The sequence below is a fragment of the Solanum dulcamara genome, chromosome 3 (assembly GCF_947179165.1).
Source record: "Solanum dulcamara chromosome 3, daSolDulc1.2, whole genome shotgun sequence".
NCBI classification, from domain to species: domain Eukaryota; kingdom Viridiplantae; phylum Streptophyta; class Magnoliopsida; order Solanales; family Solanaceae; genus Solanum; species Solanum dulcamara.
In genome coordinates this window covers 51,474,943-51,496,342 of record NC_077239.1, presented here as the reverse complement: position 1 = coordinate 51,496,342, position 21,400 = coordinate 51,474,943, and the positions used below count along the sequence as shown (strand labels likewise).

At 37.5% G+C, this 21,400-nt stretch overlaps 1 protein-coding gene across 2 annotated transcripts in view; it reads left to right on the top strand.

The window, feature by feature from the left end:
* Positions 1 to 6,505: 6,505 nt before the first annotated feature.
* Positions 6,506 to 21,400, top strand: part of LOC129882593 (sister chromatid cohesion protein SCC4) — a 50,053-nt gene continuing 35,158 nt past the window's right edge. For both annotated transcript variants that reach the window (XM_055956972.1, XM_055956971.1), the window contains exons 1-2: positions 6,506 to 6,898; positions 8,717 to 8,868. In XM_055956972.1, coding sequence (XP_055812947.1) covers positions 6,686 to 6,898; positions 8,717 to 8,868 — 365 coding nt within the window. In that variant the 5' untranslated portion in view covers positions 6,506 to 6,685. The remainder of the gene's footprint in view (positions 6,899 to 8,716; positions 8,869 to 21,400) is intronic.

Genomic DNA, 21,400 nt, shown 5'->3' with positions numbered 1-21,400 from the left:
AGATTGTTTCTTTCTCTGACCTTGCCACAACAGTTCTTTTGCATTGTCAAGTGTTTGTTGTGGCTGGGCAGGAGAATCTTTTACAGATGTATTGATATTTGTGTCATCATGATCCTTGGTTAGCATGCCTTCCTTGTTTTTGTTCAATTTTGCTGTTTCTTTTTTTTTTTCTGTTCTTCATCCCTTCTTTGAATATTACAAACATGTATCAAGTGACCCTGATATTTGCAGTACATACAGTAATCAGGTACATTTTCATATAAAATAGCTTGCCACCTCCCTAGAGTTTTATCAGTTTTGTCATATCCCAGCCAAACATGGGGAGGTCTTTTATTGGTGAGATTCACTTGAAGTCTCACCTTGGCTATGCTTCCTCTTGTTTTTTGTATGGAAGTAGTGTCTAGATAAAGTACCTTCCCTACAGAGGCTAACAGGGCAGTGGTGAACTCCATGTTATAGCAATGCCAAGGTAGTTCTGGTAAGGCTACCCAGATTGACATTATTGGGGTTTCTTCATCCGGTTTAAAAGTAGGTGTCCATGTCTGAATCCTCATGAGTTGGCCCTCTATTGTCATTCTTTGTTTGGTCCAGACAATATTGTAATCCAACTCATTGTCCAAGTCAATGTAGACATGTCTAGCATTGAAATGAGCAATTTTTACACCGCTTGAGAGCTGAGTTTGAATGATAAAACTCCTTCTTATCAACTCTATCTTTGGCATGGTGTGGGTAAATTTGCCAACCAAGGTGTATTTGCATCTTTGAGCTAATTTGTGCATAAAGTGTTCTTTTTCAAAAAACACAGCAGGCAGGCCCTGTTTGGTTGTGTATTCAGGGGTGGCTAATTCAACAGGAGCCTCATTTTTTGCTTGATTATTTCTGAGCTTGGCAGCAAAGGTCTAAACTACAGTGTAAGGGGCAGGCTGAAGGACCTGGTCCTTTAAATTGGGAAAATTATTTTTCTGGGGGTTTTGGTTAGTGGAATTTGGTTGAGGTTGGGTATTGACTGATTTAGGTCCAACATGTCTAGGAACAATATTTGCATAGCTGATGGGCACCTTAGGTTGGCTAGTTTGAACCTGGATGTCAAAATTACTAGACACCTTAGGGAAACTATTGTGGGTGGTGGTAGGCTGTTGAGTGTGTAGCTGGTTGCTAGTTTGAGGAATAGAATTGTTAGGTATTTGGGCAGGAATTTCAGGGCTGCTTTTAGAAGTGACTTTGGTATGATCAGTGCCCTGCAAGGAGTTACCTACAGCATTACTAGGAATTACATTTGCATTAGGTTGCAAAGGAACTCCACTGGGTATCAAGTTGGCAGTCTCAGAGTATATCAAGTTGGAAGGATTGGTCTTACCTTGGGGGTCTGTAACATTGGCACTGTTACATTGCTGTGAAGTTCCTGAGGCATGTTTATCATTTTTGGAAAAAGGATGCATCAACTTTGCATTATCAATTGTTTGCATATTATCCTTTAGTTGATTGAATTGACCATATTGTTGATATTGGTCTTGAACCAATGTGTGTTCATCAGCTTGACTATCAGTGAAAATGTGCATATCACCTTGACGAGTGTCTCAACGACTTTTTGAATTTGAATTTGTTATTGCTGATTCGAGACACCTCTTGTGGATGGGAAGTTGCGCATTGCCCTTAGGGGCATTTTGGATTTGATCTTGTGACAAATGGTTCGCCGGAGCTCCGGCGCCGGCACTCTGACAGTGATCTTGTAGATTTGGCAAATTCGAGCTAATTTGAGAGGATTTGAGTCCTTCTCTAGTGTTTGTGAGTTGCTGGTGGGGTGTTTTCCATTGGTTTCCACCTAAAAATGTCGCCTGAGCTCCGGCAACCTCGTCGGTACCATCATCCCCAACAATTTCACCGTCCATTTGGGTTGAAATTTTGGTGGTAGGAGCGCCATGAGTTGGGGAACAAACCCCAGGGGGTCCGCCGTCTCGAAAGTCACCGGAGCCCCTTCGAATATGAAGGCGCAACTCCGGCGACTCTGCGATGTTTCTCTCAGGCGTCGCCTGATCACTGCTCTCAAATGGTGCGGCGGTTTGATCCAATTTTTGGACTGTATGTAGTCCAAAAGATAAGGAATCATCTACCACGGTTCTTGATACTCGAATCAAACCATGTTTTTGAAAATTGATGATCTTGTGTGCAATTCTCAGCTCCTCTTCAGAGACAGTGATTGCCGATTGTTGTTGATTCAAACCAGCTTCACTTGAAATTGCAGTGTTATTTTGCAGATTCAGAGTGACAGTAGCTGGCGTTGTTTGTTGCTCTATATTCGGCGGTTACGGGAGCTTCACCGGCGGTGGTGAAGCCATTTAGAACTGACCGGAGATGAACAGTGTGAGATAGGAGATGACCGTTAGAGATGAGAGCGTTTTGGAGGTTTTAAGCTATGTCTCGCTCAACATTACGATATCCAAAATAGGGTTTCTAGTCTCTATGTTGTAACACATTTAATCATATATAATGGAGGGTTACGTGGATGCAACCAGAAGCAACCCCACCTTCATTAGAATGTGTTCCAGCCGTGCAACATACCATAACACCACCTACATCCGCAGTACCATAAGTACAACACTCTACTCGACTAATTTAACTATAACGACTCCAATTTAGATTGTCTTCAACGTCAAGCATTTCTACGCAAATTTTATACTTCCAGCCACCTATAGGACGTGTAATACACTTCATAACAATACCATAAATTCCAAATTGAAAGAAGAAACCTTACCTTACCCGAAATTGGCCAAAACTCGCCAAAATTGCACCTCAAAAACTTCTTGATATGCTGAAATAGGGAAGACTGTTTGTGTCACTTCTCCGCGGCCCCAAAGTGGAATTTTATGTTATCAAATACCATTATATCACCGTGGAATACCTTAAATAATTAATTCACGGAACAAAATCGGAGGCTTACCTTTCTTGGCCTCAAACCCGTAGCTCTCTCTCTTTGGCTCTCTAGGTTTTGCTCTTCAAGTTTCTAAGTGTAGGGCTGAAGAAATGACTCCGTATTCATCATACGATACATATATACATCTCCATGTGATTAAGGAACATCTTAGATAATTAATTCGCGGAAGAAAATTGGAACTTACCCTTATTTTTTCCTTGTTGCCTTAGGTGCTCTCTCTTAAACTCTAAGTTTTATTTTCTATGTTTGTTCAATTCTTTGGCTGGAAAATGACTTAGTAGTCATCCAAACACACATATATACACCTCATTAGGAGGTGACACGTGTCATCCCCATAGGGTGACACATGTCTAGCCCCTATTAGGCCACGTATCTATGCTATGGCTCCTAGGCTGCCACGTGTCCCTGGTGGGGCCCACCCCCAAGTAGGTGGGTCACCTGCTGCCATGTGTCATCTTCTCCTCTTTCCCGTGGGTTTGTAATCTCATCTTATTTTAAGAACCCGTGTAATCCTTACTATGTAAGCTTGGTATGTACTCAAGTGGCTTAAGTATGCCAAACTTCCAAGTTAGTAGCTTACATAGGTAAATCGAGTCCTACGACTTGTTACTTGGCCTCCAACTCCTTCCGTACTCTCTTATCCCTATTTCCAACCCTCCCTCTCATGGGGTATCACATTCTTCTTTTCTTAAAGTTGTTTGATGGTGTAGTAGATTCTCCGACTCACATGATAACTTCTAAGAAACTTAAGAGACATTCTGAGTTCAGAAGTGTGGGGTGTAACACTAGGGATACTATTTAGGACCTATTCTCTGGTTGTATCTAAATTTTGAAAATGAAAAACGCAAAATTGGACTTTATGCTCTTCATGAAACTTTTAGATCTATGTCTTAAGTTTTCAACTCTAAAGAAATCAACCCAAAAATCATTTTGTACAAAAAATATAATCAAAATACTAAATGTTATACATGAGGGATTTTTAAATCAATAATCTAGACAAAACTTGTCCTATGATTAATCCTCTTTGTTCGACTTAATAACAACAAATCTAGGCTCCAACATAAAAGAGTTGTAGGTAAGTGTGCTATCTTTCCAAAACATATTTATTTACTAAAATTAAAGGTCTAAACAACGAGATATGCATGAAATACTATTAGCTACATAGTTTCAAAAACAAATTTGATCACTTACCAAAGGTTAGAGAATATCTTGAGTTTCAGCTATGCAGAACCTGCTTTTCTTGTAATTTTTGTGAAATAACTCATTGTAAAAAACTTATAAATGTCCTTTAGTCTAAAATAACCGAACTTTTTAGTGGAGCTTCATCAAGATATAATATAAAAGTGATATTTATCATTAAAGTTGCTGAAAAATTAGTGGCTGCCCAACTTTGTCTTTTTTTAAAAAAAATTAATCACACTTTGATTACCATTATTAGAAGATATGCTTATTTATCATGCCATAGATATTTACTAGACTACCCTAAGACAATTCATCACAACACTGTCATAATTTAATGAAATCAAGTTTTTTTTCTCACGTAACAAAATTTGAGTCAAGGAATCGGTAAGTAGTAGTTGATCATATCTTCAGGAAATATCCACTTTAAATATAAAAATTAGCTTAAATAATTAGGAGCGTTACACTGGAGGTATGTTTGTCATTGTTTGTACTTCCGGAGGTATTGACATCCGATTGGTTATTGTTTGAGTATACTTGTTCTTATCTGTTGTCGTACGTATAGTTGATTTGTGGGGTGTCTTAGTCTGGGTTGCTGTTCTTGGTGTTTCCCGTTAGACTCAGTTAGTTTAGTCCTTAGGTAGCATGTGATTAGCTGTGGTAGACAGTGCTTCCGCCCTTGATTAGTTGACTCCTTTAGTGCCTCCTGGTTGTAAATAAATTGTTGGATTGCGTTTCAGGTGCGTCTATTGACTCTGCTTCTTTATCTATATCTCTTGTCTTTTTGTCTTATTTCCTGTCATTATTGTGGTAATTTCTGATTAATTACTTGTGCAGTATTTACCTAATTATATGTTATTTATACTTTCTTTATCTATGGATCTCAGTCGGCCTATACCTACTACGTACAATTCGTTTGGTATTCATACTACACTTCTATCCCCTGCAAATCATAGTACAGGTTATCATCGTTGATTTGGATTGGTGCGGAGCAGTTTGATTTGGAGATTTGGTGAGCTCTTGGTGTCCGGAGTTGCTGATTTCCATTTATGTTGGATTAAGACTAGTCTTTACTTGCTTTCAAAGACTGTCTGTACTTATTTTGTATTTTAAAACACCTTGCATTAAATGCTCGACTACCGACTAATGCTAGGTCTTGGGATGGTTCCTTGTGATTTGTTTTAGTTGTGCTCTCTCTCTCTCTCTCTCTTTCTTTATTATTATTATTATTATTATTATTGATTTTCCGCTTTATTATTTCATCTTCCGCTTGATAGCCACTACCTCTAGTTCCGGGCTATGAGTTAAGGGTTACACTTACCTGCTAATGGGTGTTAGCAGATGCCATCACGACCCGAGAAATCTGGTTATGACATTATATTAACAGAACTATTCGTGAAATTAAATCTTTAACCAATTTTTTCAATTGTTTCTTTGCTCCCGCTACCTTTTTTTGAAATTACTCTTATGAAAAGAATAATAACCTCAACGATTCAAAATAAAATTAATGAGGAAAGAAGATATAAGTCCTAATTTTATTCAATGAAGGATAAAATGAAGCATATAGTTGTTACTAATGGCTTGAATATGCTATGTTCTCTTCTTTAGCAGTTAACAATTCATAGTCAAAACGGATTTTTATAATTTTATTTTTCTTACAAAAGAAAAATAAAAGATTTGATCTTATTACTCAAATTTTCTACATAAAATTAAATGAATAAAAAAAATTAAATTGATCTATTTTTTTTAAAAAATCTATCATTTTATAAATTTCAACTTTTTTCTTTCAATAAAGTCGTTGGAGTACAAAATTTGGAATCAAAACATGTGAGGAAAGAACTTTAATTGTTATTTTCATTGCAAGAGATTTGTTTCTATTAAATATAAATAAATCTCTCCACACTTATCAGGTGATGATTTTTTTATAATAAATTTTAGCATATTCAAGTTATTAGTAGCAATAATATGCTTCATTTTATCCTCTGTTGTATAACATTATGACTTATATTTTCTTTCCTCGTGAATTTTATTTTGAATCATTGAGTTTTAGGTTCTTTTCATAAGAGTAATTATAAGAAAAGTTAGCGGGAGAGAGAAACAACTGAAAAAATGAATTTAGAATTAAATTTCACTGAGTCATGGATTCTGTTAATATAAACCTAAGTTATTTGTATAAAAAAAGATGTAGACCAAATCTGATAAGTTTTTAAATATTTAAAGGACTAAAATCGATAAGTATATAATTAAAGAACTAAAATCGATAAATATATAATTAAAAAACCAAATCTAATAAGTTTTTAAATAGTTAAAAGACTAAATTCAATAAATATATTGCTAAATTCATTTTAGACCTACTGGTTAAAGTACTATTTATGAAATTTTCTCGAAAATCATTACTCTTGACACACGACATCAAACGTCTCCCCAATTCATTTCAGTGCGAGGTGTGAAAGTCAAACGGGTTGATCCAGATAGTTAAATCCCCAATTTTAAATATGGAAAAGCTTCTCCGCTTCGCTAATTAAGGCTCCTGCGGCTACACTGGTGACTGGTGAGTGACGGAACTCGGAAACAATGGAAGCAGTGGCGGAGGGACTTTGGGGACTCGCAGATTATCAGGAGAAGAAGGGAGAAATTGGAAAAGCCGTCAAATGCTTGGAAGCTATATGTCAAAGCCAAGTTTCTTTCCTTCCTATTATCGAGATCAAAACACGCCTCCGCATTGCTACTCTCCTTCTCAAGCACTCCAATAATGTCAACCATGCCAAATCCCACCTCGAACGCTCTGTAAGTCATGTGCTTAAAACAACTATTATGCTTTTGATTTGGAGTTTAGAGCCAGAAACTATACTTTTGCTGAAATAACTTTTCACAAAAGAGAAATTTTGATAAACATATCGTGCTTGCTTGATATTTAACGTCAATTACCAAAAAACAATTATGAAGGTTTTTTTAAACTATTAATATTATTTGACTGATAATTATTTCAAATATTTATTGTGAAAGACTTTAGTTAAGGTTTTATTTTATTTAATTATGATATAATAATTAGAATAAAATTACATATTAAAGTTCTTAATCAATATATAATATAGTGAAATCAAAGTAATATATTGAATATCTGGTATAATGATTTACTTTTGGCATGATACTTTGAATATACTAAATCACATTAATCAATATAAATAAAAATCCCTTCCATAAGCAGAATTACTCATACATAATGACAATTCACAACAGTTTCATCCCTGATTCTATTATGTAATGCCTTCAAAATGGTAGAAGACCTGTGTTGCATTTCTAAAGGAAATACCAGAAGGTCTCTGCTTCCTCAATCTCTTAGATACTGTCTTCATTAGCGTAGTAGTTGAGCTTCTTATTGGTGGAAGAATGTTGTCGTATGAAATAATGCATAGCCATAGTAGTTGCAACGAGATGAACTTGAGTATCAAATTTGAAAGATGGCATTGAGCTTAACAATATAAACCTATTTTCTAATTCCAAATGTTCTTTCGATTGTACATGTTAGACTATAGTTGAAAAAAGCGAAAGCCTCATTTGGATTTCTAAAACGAGAGTTACGTTCAAATGATTTTTTTTTAGGTATTATTTCAGAAGAATTAAACAATCTGCAATATTAAAATCTGATCAATCTATTAAAAAGAAATCTGGAAATTGGTATACTGCAAACAAAAAGAAATCGTACCTTGAGAAAAAATATTAACTCGAGCCAGAAAACATTGAAAATTCTGGGATGACTTTGTTATTCCAAAAAGGAAGAGGAGACATAGACGAAAGAAATGGTAGAAAAAATGGATAAGTAACTCGTATTTATAGTTGATAAACTATTCCAAAAGAGGATGAAGAGAAGGAGAAGGAGAAGGACAAGAAGAAGGAGAAGGGAGATAGAAAATAAGAAGAAGGAAAAGACACGGTAGAAACAAAACAGGAAAAGGAGAAAAGAGTTGTATTTTACTGAAAGATAGATGTATTAAATTAATTAGGGATAGTTTGCTAAATATAAATTTATAGTGAGGATATATTTGTCTTGAAAGAAAATAATTTTCTGCAAAGCTTCTTGAAAAAAGCAGAAATTTGTAGTTTCTTTGCAACAACAGAAAACTGCTTCTGTTGCTGCTCAAGAACACTTAATTTTTTGTTGGCCAAACAACTCCAATCTAAAAAATAATAATATTTTTATTTGAAAAAAGAAGTTCTTTTAGCCTCCAAGATTCTTGGCCAAATAGGCTATTAGTAATTTTTGTAAAATACTAGTCCACTGGGTGTCTTATCTTGTACCAGCACATTACAAGAGTAACTCTAAACACCAAGACTTAAGTGGGAAGAACTCATTTCCTATCTTGCCTGACCTTGGTTCCCTTGTCACTCCAGTTCTTTAATCACTAGGGTGCTGCAATCCCTAACTAGTTGGTGTCGGTTATGAATCCTCATTTTCAGTTTGTTCCATTTGGACCTCTTTCATTACAATTCCAGTTTATTTATTTATGCTGAAATTCATTTTGATGTTGGGTTTGGTGGGACAGTTTGTGTTTGTTGGGAGGGGATTTATAATTCTTTTTACTAATAGATGCTTACATGGTTCAGCAATTGCTGTTGAAGTCCATTCCGTCGTGCTTTGAGCTCAAATGCAGAACATACAGCTTGTTGAGCCAGTGTTACCAGCTAGTGGGGGCTATTTCTTCACAAAAGCAGATACTGAACAAGGGTTTAGAACTTATTTCAACTTCTGAAGATGGGTATGCCTTCTTTTACACCTTGTATTACTATTGACGATGTCTGTTATAGCACATTTATGGTCAAAAGCTAGTAGAAGTTGGATTTACTACAAGAGCGCTAGTAGTAGAGTCGTCCACTTCTAACCAAGAAGTTGAGAGTTTGAGTCACAAAGGGGGAGTGGAAAAAACTATGTGGTGAGGTTTACCAAATAAAAGAAAACAAATTGGGGAACACTTACAATTATGTAATCTGCTTGTTGCATCATGGATTAACTGTCAACAACAACAACAACATATCCAGTGAAATCCGACAAGTGAGGTGTGGGGAGGGTAGAATGTATGCAGACCATACCACTATCTTGTGGAGGTAGAGAGTGTTTCCGAAAGATCCTCAGCTCAAATGCAACTATTCCAGATAAAGAAGAAAAATATAGCACGTCACAAGAAAATAGTGCAAAGTCTACCAGAAGGAAGCAATAACAACAATAAAAGAGTGCAATAATCGAAACACAATAAACAACATACTAGGATAGATTATTTAAAACGATAATAAATACTGATGGATATTAAAAAGAAGAACTATAGTAATACACTGGCAAACACCAACCACCCCAAGCAAGACAACACTACACTACCTACTAACTTTTTTTCCCTAATATGTGTTCCCCACACCTTCCTATCTAAGGCTATGCCCTCAGTAGTCTGAAGCTGCGTCATATCCTGTCTTATCACCTCTCCTAATACTTTTTTGGTTTACCCTTGCCTCTCCGCATACCCTCTATAACTAACTTCTTACACCTCCTCACTAGTGCATCTACACATCTTTTCTTCACATATCCAAACCATCTCATCTTGCTTCTCTCTTCTTGTCCATCCCGGATGCCACTCCCACCTTATTCTGAATATCCTCATTTCTAATTTTATTGCTCCTAGTTTGACTACATATCCACCTCAACATCCTCATTTCCACAACATGCATTTGCTGAACACGAGAGTTTTTGACTAGCCAACACTCTGCTCCATACAACAATGTCGGTCGAACCACCACTCTATAGAACTTACCTTTGAGTTTTGGTGGTATCTTTTTATCACATAAGGCTCCAGAGGCACGTCTCTACTTCATCCACGCCACTCCAATATGATGTGTGATATCGTCGATGTTCCCACTCCCCTAGATTATAGACCCAAGGTTTGTCTCTCTTGGGTATATTTCGTGTGTCAAGCCTCACTTCCACACCTTCCTCATGCATTGCCTCACTGGATTTACACTTCACATACTCTGTCTTGGTTCTGCTCAACCTTTACCCTTTAGTCTCTAAAGTTTGTCTCCATACCTCTAGTGTAGCATTAACTCCATTGCGCGTCTTATCAATCAGTATTATGTCATCCGCAAATAACATTACACTAAGGGAGGACCAAAATTTGAAAAAAAGTAAGAGAGAAATTAAACCTTTTTCTCTCAGGCATAGTCATCGAGGTAATGACCTAGGTCTTCTTTGAAACTTCCTTCCCTCTCCGGTGATCCTTCTGATCACCGGAATCAACCCCTGTTCTTCTCTTCTCCCTCCCTCTCTCTCCCTTTTCTATAGACACCCATTTCCTCTATTTTCTAATTGAAAACACCATTGATTTTGCTGTGGGCTTCAAGTCTTATGATCTTGCAAGACTCTCAGGGACTGTTGGGGATTGGTATGACTGGATTGAGAGAAGCAGAAACTCCATTACTAGGACTCAGTTTACCAAGAAAACTATGATGTGGATAGTCCAAAGATCGAAGGAAGCCTTCTTAACTAAAGGAAACTCAGTGAGAAGTGGAAAAAGAGAGAAGATTTCTTTGAAACCTTTTGTGCAAGAAATTTCTATAAATATGTCAGATACATCAGCATTATCAACTTGAAAGGCAAGAAGAGATTGGTGCGATTATCCCTGAGCTAACACTCAACTCAGGATGGACCTTTGTAGTGCAAAAGGTGGATATGTTTATTAAATCCCAAAGGAATGAGCTAATTACAATGGAGCATAGGTTGACTGACAAGAATATTCCTTATTTTGCGACTTTTAGGAGTAGTAAGTGGTCCAACAGGGATAAAGCATCATAAATGCAGATCCCATAAATGCAGATTCTATGTTGAAGAATTCAGGGGGTGGAATAAATGATATAGATGTGGCCAGTTCGTTTACGAAGGGAGGGGGGGGGGGTACAATCTACATTAATGATGACTCATTATTGCATAATGAAGTATTGAAAAGAATTTTGGTAGGGAAATTCGAGAACAGAGTAAATGAACCCATTACTCTTGCAGAGATCAGAAGGCGATCCACTAATATCTGGAAACAATTTCACAGTCTAAACATCTACGAGATGGGTAATGATAGGTTCCTATTCAAGTTTGCCTCCAGGACCATGGCAAAGCAGGTGATGGCCGACAATTGGTGTTGGAAAAATTTCACCCTTAGATTACAATCGTGGAACCTGACGATAGGGGTTGTTGAGAATGAGGACAAACCAAACACAATTTGGGTTAGAATCTGTAGATTTCCACTCCACCTCTTGTCCCAAAGAGTTATTAGAGCTATTGGAGAAACATGTGAGGGATGGGTTGAGACTGAAGAGGAAAAAAACTTAGGAATCATCTCAAATGGGCGAGGATAAAAGGTCGTGGGGATGGAAAGGATATTCCCAAGAAGGTGACAGTGGTAAACGCAGAACCCTATTTTTTATGCAAATTTGGGTTGAATCTCCGGTGAGAATGGCGGTCGAAACTCCCAGTTGCTCTAATATAGTTGTCCAGAGGTCTATGGCGGAAGAACCAAAGGATAAAAGGTTGGGGCGGCATATTTCAAATAACCTTGTGTCACGATCAAGGCCACGTGACAATATGGCCAGGTGGAGAGACGAGGGGGTCCACTCCTTTAATAGGAACCTGGGCCAGTGCTTTTAAATGTATTCAAAACTGTAAAAGCCCCCAAATAATTCTGCTAAAGGAAAAGACAAAGTGGTTATTCCTGGCCCTTCAACTGAATCACTAAAGGTACGTGAGGATCATGTGGGTGCTTTTAATGATAAAGAAACATCATACGAGGATCAAGGGAGAAGCTCCAAAGGTCTGATGGAGATCAAAACTCTATCATCCAAGTTTCTAGAGGCATTTAGGGGTTGGGAGTCGGAGGACAGACAAGTAACGACTACAAGTATGAATAAAGAAACTGCGATAGTGGAGATTCCTCATACAAAATAGGGGACAATCCACAGACCATCAAAATCATAGATAAGGCTGATCATTCAGAGAACAGAGATAACTGCAAGGGGGCGACATAGTCGGAAATAGTAGAGAACAAGATGCAATTACAATAGGTGCACGATGCTGAACCAGTGACCACTCTAACGATGGGGGAGCAAAGAGAATCAGAAACAGAGGCGCTTCTAATTGGGTCAACTCCCATATCTTGGAGTTGAGCAACACGTATGGGGTAGCTTTTGTGGGGTTTGAAAAAGAAATATCAGGCTTGCTCATGAGGATAGATGAGAGGAAGGCTATTCTGGATAAGAATGAACAAGGGAAAGCTGTTACAACGCCAAGAAGCAAAGGAATTGGGAAAAATGAGCTAAAGACTCTGCAATCTAGCCTTAATGAAGAAGTTGATAGAGTCAGAAATGGGGGAGAGCTTTGAGTATAACTTTTAAATGAAAGTAAATCTTGTTACCTGGAACGTAAGGGGACTTAATAACAATTCCAGCAGGAATCTTGTTAAGAGTTCATTACAAAAGTGGAAAGCAGATGTCTATTGCTTTCAAGAAACTACAACAACAACAACAACAACAACAACCCAGTGAAATCCCACAACATGGGGTCTGGAGAGGGTAGAATGTACGCAGACCTTACTCCTACCAAGGTAGGACGGCTGTTTTCTGGAGACCCTCGGCTCAGTAAAAGCATAAATGCATAAAAAAAATGTTAGATAAGAATAGAAAATTAAAAGCTTTATGAGAAAAACAACAAACAAATAACGAATAGATAACAAATAAATACAAATAAATAAATACAAATAACAAATAACGATTAAATAAATAAATGAAAGCGTCACAGGTAAAATTGAGTAATCAAAGCATAGAAAGTAATAAATAATAACAGAAATAACAGAAATCAGAAGTCAAGTAGGTGGATGAGATGTGAATTTATTAAAGCTGAAGGAAGTAGGGAGGAATTCTGATAATGTGGGATAGCCGGATCTGGAGCGGAACTTTGGTTGAAACAGGGCACTACTCTATCACCCTAAAATTAGAGTCTGTTCAAAACTTTTTCTCATGGTTTTCTCACTGGAGTCTATGTTCCTCATATTAGAAGTGAGAAACTTGAATGTTGGGAGGAATTGGCAGCAGTTAAGGAGCTATGTGGGGGACAATGGATTAGCTGTGGTGATTTCAGTACTGTTAGATGCATGGGTGAAAGGAGGGGTTGCATCAGGATCACAAATGTATTGTCAGACTTCTCTAGATGGATTGAAGACATGGAACTCCATGATCCTCCTTTGAATGGAGGAAAGTTCACATTGTTTAGGGGAGTAAGTCATAGCAGTGCTGCTATGCTGGATAGATTCTTGTATTCTATGGAGTGGGAGGAGACCTTCAAAATCAAACAACAATGTTGTTAAAAGCGCTGAAGCACTCGCTTAAAGCGAGAAGCGAAGCGACAAGCCATTAGTCTAATGCCTTGAAGCGATGCAATGGTGAAGCAACATGTGCTTCTGTCCCAGAAGCGAGAAGCATGCTTTATAAAAGCGAGAAAAAGCTCGCTTTTTAGAGATAAGCGCTAACTAGTTTTTTTTTTAATTTCTGTAAAAATACTTACGTAAGTTTTACCAAATATTTTCCCTCCTTTGTCGACTGCTGCTGGACTCTCTGTAAAAATACTTATGTTAGTTCTTCTTATTCTTCTCTTGTTATCTTCTTCTCTTTCTGTTTCTCTACTGCACAAGGTAACTAGATTTTTTTTCAATTTGCTGTTTTTAATGCTACTTAAGTAGCATTACTTTGTTTTTATTTCTTCTGATTTAAGATTCCTCTGTTTGTAATGCTGTATGCTCTGTTTTTCTCTTTTTCTGTTTTGCTGTTCTGTTCTGTCTCTATTTTTCTTACTTTGTTTTTTTGCTGTTCTGTGACTGAGACACTGTTCTGTTTTTGCTAGTAGTAAGTTGTATTTTCTTATTCAATATCTATTTCTAGTATCTGTTTTTTACTTTTTAATCTAAGAATTGAAAGATTTGCTTAATATGTTACCTCTATTGAGTTCTTGATTATTTATCTATGCATATCTAATAGTTTTTATTTTTATACTAAATAGCACTTTGTTTGAAAAAAGCTTGCGCTTTGCTTCACGCTTCTCGCTTTAGTGAAGCGAGCCCTTGTCGCTTTTTCCGCTTCTCCCTTCCCAAAACACTGTCAAACAGAGAATTCTTCCCAAAGTTGTTTCAGACATAGCCCTATCATACTTGAATGTGGAAACTGGGAGAAGAAGAAATCTATTTTCAAATTTGAAAATTGGTGGCTTAAGGTGGACGAGTTCAATGACTTGGTTAGAGGATGGTGTAATGACGTAGTGGTCGAAGGTTGTCCAGATTTCAAGCTTTGTGCCAAACTAAAAATATTGAAACAAAAGCTCAAAGTACGGAACAAATTCGTTCTTGGGGAGCATGCTAATAGTAAAAACAAACTTCTGCATGAGCTAGTAGAGCTTGACTTAGTTCAAGATAATAGGGTCTTGACTGAAGACAAAATTGCAGTGAGAGCCACAATTCTTGTGGAATTGGACATGCTGGCTAAAAATGAAGAGTCAACTTGGAGGCAGAAATCCAGAATTTTGTGGCTGAAACATGGGCATAGTAACACCAGATTTTTTCAGAGAATGGCTTCTGCACACAGGAGGTACAACACTATTGATAGGCTTGTGACCCATCAGGTGGAAATTAAAGAACCTGGAGAGGTTAAAATGTCTATGATAGAATTCTACAACAAACTTTACACATAATTAGAACCCTGGAGACCATCCTTTGAGATGATGGATTATACCAAGATCACTCAAGAGGAACAAGATTGGCTGTCGAGACTTTTCTCAGAACTAGAAGTGCTCCAAGTTGTAAAGCAGTGTGATGGTGACAAAGCACCAGGACCTAATGGCTTCACTATGTGATTCTTTAAAGAGTGCTGGGGCTTGATGGCTTCAGTATGCAATTCTTTAAAGAGTACTGGGGCATTTTAAAAGGATGACTTAATGCATACCATTCATAACTTTCATCAAGAGGAAGTTTTTGAGAAGTCATTAAATGCCACTTTCATAGCACTCATGCCAGAGAAGGCAGGAGCATAAGAGCTCAGGGATTTTAGGCAACTAGTCTGATAGGAGGAGTCTACAAGATCATCTCCAATCTTTCTGGATTGCATGTTAATTGGCATAAGAGCTTTATCCACCCAGTCAATCAGGTGGACAACTTGCAACTGCTAGCAGATACTCTTGGATGCCAGATTGCTCCCCTTCCAACCAAATATCTTGGTTTACCTTTGGGAGCCAAAACCAAAGAGATTGAGGTATGGAATGAAGTCTTGGAAAGAAGTGGCAGAAAACTATCAAGGTGGAAGAGCCAATATCTATCTTTGGGAGGTAGGTTGACACACATTAAATCTGTAATGGATGCCCTCCCTATTTATATGATGAGCTTGTTCCCAATTCCCAAGAGTATAGAGAAGAAGATTAACAGATTAAGGAGATCTTTCTTATGGCAAGGAAGTAAGGAGAAAAGAGGGCACAATTTGGTTAAATGGGATACCTTCACACTCAGAAGGAATTAGGAGGGGGGAGGGTTAGGGATCAGAAACCTTAATATCCAAAATGAGTCCCTAATTAGAAGTGGCTCTGGAGATTTTGCACAGATGACAGGGCTCTATGGAGAAGATTTATTTCTGAGAAATATGGTTTGCTAAACCAATGGTCTACTGAGGAGGTTTTGGGTACTTTTGGTTGTTGTGTTTGGAAGTCCATTAGAAGGCTGTGGCCACAATTCTATACTAACTTCTCCTTTAAAAGTGGGTGATGGTGTAAGAATAGATTTTTGGAATGAACTCTGGATAGGGGAAAACAATTTGAGAATTCTGTTTCCTCAATTATATGTCCTAAGTTCTCAAAAAATGTTTCTCTGTCACAAGTTTGGAGTCCCCAAGGATGGAATTTGGTTTTCAGGTGAGCTATGAATGACTGGGAAGTTTCAGAGATTGCAAGATTCCTTCAATTGTTGAATATGTTTCCTAGGATACTTAATGGAGCTGACAAACCTTTTTGGTTGCTCCACAACAAAGGGATTTTTATAGTTAAATCTTGCTACTGGAAGAAGAATAACAGTCAATCCACTATAGGCTTTTGGCCTTGGAAACAAATCTGGAAGGTCACAAGGCCCCTGAAAGTCTCTTGTTTTGTATGGTTGGCAATTAGGAGAGCATGTCTAACTCATGAAGTGCTTCAAGGAAAAGGAATGCAAATCTGTTCAAGATGTTTTATGTGTGATCAAGACGCGAAGAGCAATTGCCATATGTTCCTGCACTGCAAAATAGCCACAAAGTTGTAAAAATGTTCCTCAGTGTTCTTGGGGTTAGTTGGGTGATGCCAAAGTCCACTATGGAGCTGCTTAACAGTTGGAAATGAATTGGTAGTAGAGGGTCAAAGGAAAACTGGTGGATGACCATTCCAGCATGTATCTGGTGGACACTATGGAAGGAACGAAATACCAGATGTTTTGAAGGCAAGAGTAGCAACATTCAGAAGATAAAGAGTCAAGAGTCTTAGTTTATTGTATTTTTGGTGTAAACAAGAGTTTTGGGGGGGGGGGGATATAGTAGCACTAGTTGATTTCATAGGTAACTTGTAAAGTTCTTCTACTTCTGCAGTCCTCTTGGAGGAATTCCCATACTTTTGGTGGGTGTAAGATTCTTCCTCATTATTTCTTGAATGATGAGTTTTTTTGTGAATACAAAGTTACCCTTGTCTCAAAAATAAACATACACCAAGACACCTCATCTTGAATATCTTGGGTCAATTCATCCATCACCAAGACAAATGGGAACGGACTAAGAGTTAATCTCTGATGTAACCCAATCTCTATTGGAAAGTGCTTTGAGTCTCCTCGCACCGTTCTTACCCGCGATTTAGCTCCTTCGTATGTATCCTTTATCGCCCTGATATAAGCCACCATTACACCTCTTGCCTTCGGGCATCACCGCAAGACGTCCCTTGAGATTTTGTCATAGGACTTCTCCAGGTCAGTGAACACCATATGTAAATCTCTTTTTTTTCTCGATATTTCTCCATTAGTCTCCTCACAAGATGAATGACCTTTATGGTTGATCGCCCTGGCATGAATCCAAATTGATTCTCGGAAATAGACACACTCCTTCTCATCCTCATCTCCAACACTCTTTCCCAAACTTTCATTGTGGCTTAACAACTTAACTGTCATAATTATTAATTAATGGTCACTTGGAATTTTGTAGTAAGCTATTGTCACGACCCAAATCCCCATAAGTTGTGATGATACCCACCTATCCCAAGTTAGGCAAGCATGCATTTTATTAGAAATTAATTTAAGTCCATGTAGAAACTTAAAGTCTAATAGTAATAAATAATGAAATATCAAGCTAGAGATAAGAATCTAGTACAATGCAAAAACGTAACCCAAAATTCATCTCAAGGATAAGCTATGCTGTCATGAGCAAACTATGAATGAAAATACAACTATTTTCAGAACATACATAGTTTGATTGAATGAAAATACAATTGACTAGAATAGGAACGATGTCATGGCTACAACACAACAAGGCTAGTGGTTGTGAGCTGGTAACTCACTCATGGATTCCACGAGTACTAAGATCCGAACCTGCAAAAAAAGTACATAAGTATAATATGAGTACACCAAATGTGCTCAACAAGTATCATAGACCGCTCCTCATTGAGTAGTGCCAAAAGTTACTAAAAGAGAACCAATGCCTTCAACAAGTACAACATATTAACAGAGGGAAAAAGGAGAAGGAAATGGAACAAAAGACATGCATTTAGTAAGCTGTTCATATCAATTAAACTACTATCACAATGCACAAAAGTTAGACATGCGCAACTCAAATAATCAATTAAAAGCAAGTAGAAGTTAAGAAATATAGCAAGGATTCAATCTTTAACACTTGAGGAAAACAACTCAACAGAACCAACTTACAACACATCCGGCGTGCACACTCAAGGGAGGTACGAAGTTGGTGACCCATGAGGGACAACTTCATATCCACACATACATCATTTATATCAATGATCTCACAAACTCAATAGTCCCCACATCTCTGTATCAAACTGGACTCACGCGATCCCCATTACCGTGTCAATATTGGACTTGCACTCCCCAAATCTCCATATCACAGCTCTACAATAGTATCATATCAAGAATAAGGAGCAGAGAAAGAAATACAATGTATAGCACGTAGAAGTTAAATTATAACTTCAACAAATATAGAGATAAATCATGTTCTTCTAGTAAGTAAACTAATCAAAATTCATGAACAAGACAGAGATCATATTCTCAACTCACCATAGTACATGTATGGAAACTAAAGCTACACTCCAGCATTCCCAAGTGTTAGATTCTATGAAAAGGAGCAAGAATATCATATAACATCCTACTTGGAAAAGGATTGTAATGTAGTGTCCTAGTTTGAAAAGGAGTCTAATGTAGTGTCTATAAATAAGGTCTTAATGTAACAATGTAAATTCATAATTCAATAATATTCTTCTCCAATATTTCTCTCATGGTATTAGAGCCTCTACGATTTTGGTAGAAAACTTTTTAAAAAAACTTTTGCAGCCGACGGGTGGTTATAACTCATATAGCCGCCTGTCTGGCCAATGATTATGTTAGCAAAAGTTGGGGTAGTACTATATGCTTGAAAAATAATCATGCCGAGAAGGATTGATTCGAGAAGCATTCGGGACAAAGAAAGTCATCGTGCTTCTTTCTGGTGGTTTCTTAGATCTGATTTATGTAGCACCGTGCATCTCTCTAGTGACTACTTTCTCACATCCGATTTGCATTGCATCGTGCATCTTTCCGGTGACTACTTTCTTATATTTGATTTGCATAGCACCGTGCATCTTTTCGGTGACTACTTTCTCATATCTGATTTGTGTAGTAGCACCATGCATCTTTTCGGACTACTTTCTCATATCTAAGTGCGTAGCACCGTGCGTCTTTCTGGTGATTCCTTAGATCCTTAGATTTGATTTACATAGTTTCGTGCGTCTTTTTGGTGACTCCTCAGATGTGACTTACATAGTTTCACTTATCGTCAGTGTAATGCGAAAACCAATGCCACCAAGAGGTATAATGTCTCCTTATGACCAAACCACAACCGGCGTTGTTGTGAAGCGACCTCCACGCACCTCCATGTGTTGCTCAAGAGATCATCACCTTCGACAAGATCTGACCACGTGTTGGTGTGAGTCTATTCTGACTAGTTTTTTGGCAGCTTTCTTGTTCATGATCTACTCATCTATTGATTTCGAGACTACCTATGTATGTTATGCCAGTTTTTTGGTGAAATTATTGTTCAATATCAACTAGTCTGTTGATTTCGAGATCATCATTATATTAATACTAGATTTTGAGCACTTTTCGATGACAATTGCATTGTTTTCGGCATATCTAAGTTTTCCAGTAGTGTTGTCTCTCTTTTTGAGATTCAATTTTAGCAAAAGGGTATACTCATGTATTTGGGTTGGATTACAGTAATACTCTCTCCCATGGCTAAAATAGCATCTGTCCACTTTTATGGCTGCCGTTCGCCGTTGGTTTTTTAATCAGTTGGACACTAAGAATGTTTTCTCCATGGTGATCTCGAGGAAGAAGTCTAATAAAGCAACCACCTAATTTTGTTGCTTAGGGGGAGTTGAGTAGCTTTGTATGTCGATTGCGTATGTCACCCTTGTGAAACAATGTTGAGTTTGATTTGGGAAGTTCAACACAGTAATTCAAGTGTTAGGCATGACTCATAGTGGAGCTGATCATTATATGTTTTATCGATATTCTGCATCAAGTTCAGTATTTCATGAAAGGACTAAAAACATTGAGATTGCCTGTCAATTTGTCAGAGAAAAGATACTCTTGAGAGATATTGTTACAAAATTTGAGAAGTCGAGTGATCAACTTGCAGAAATTTTCACCAAGCCCGTCACCGGTCCTCATATTAATGACATATGTAACAAGCTCGGTACATATGACTTGTATGCACCAGCTTGAGGAGGAGTGTTAGAATATGAATAGGAACAAGAATAGCATATAGATCTTACTTAGAAAAGGTTTTTAATGTAGTGTCTTAGTTGGCCTTGTGGTCGGCCCTTCCTCGGACCCTGCGCAAAGCGGGAGCTTTAGTGCATCGGACTGCCCTTTTTTTGTCTTAGTTGGAAAAAGAGTCTAGTGTAGTGTCTATAAATAGGGTCTCAATGTGATAATGTAGATACACAATTCAATAGTATTCTTCTCCAATATTTCTTGCACCAAATAAACCCATTTCAATTGCTCTGTAGTTGCCTATATGCTTGTCACGCCATTTTTTTGAAATTGAATGCTTGTCATGCCATATTTACGCCACCCTCTCAATACGAAGAACATAACACACATAAAGTTTGGGAAAAATTCCCCTATTGAGGTGAAAGTCTTAATTAAGTGAGCCTTATCACCTCAAGACCGCCTTTCCGCGCCTGGACACATCCAAACGACTTAACTCTAGCCAAAAGAATACTTAACAACGTCAAAAGAAGCTAAGGAACTCAATCCCATAATTTTATAACAAAAGTCAACCTTTAAAAGTCAAACTCGAGCCCCGCGGTCAAAACCCTCTAGCAAAAAATTCCATGTCTATGTTTAGATTTTCATTTCATGTCCATTTACATGCTCAAATCCCAAAGTCAGTGGTTCTAGGGTTCATGTCCTATATCCTCAATCTTACGCTTCAAATTCCATGTTTAAAGACTCAATCTAGCATATAATCGTGTACAATTAGTAAGATTAGGTGTAGATAGTCATCTTGGTGATATATGTTGAATGCAAGCCAAAAATACCTCAACTCGTAGCTTAGCTCGTAACAATATGGAGCTAAATTGTCAAAAATCCCTAATTCAACCCTTTTATACTACAGCCTACAGGGAATCAGGGATCCATCGTTCGCAATTGTGATACCTGTTAAATTTGACAAGATTCTAGATGAATTAATGTGAAGATTTGGTAGGAAGATAATTCTTCTTTGGTATAAAAAGTCAAGGTAGGAAATTTGTAGTTGAAATATTGATAAACCATTAAATGGTTTGACAAGATAAATCTTGACATTTTAACCCATAGTGATGTCATAGATGAAGTCAGGAGGAAGATTTCATTCCTATAAATAGGTAGCTCTTGGTTCATTTGTAACACACCTCTCACTCGCCTTCTCATCTTCTAAGGCATTTGATCTTCTTTCTCTCTTGTAGTATTC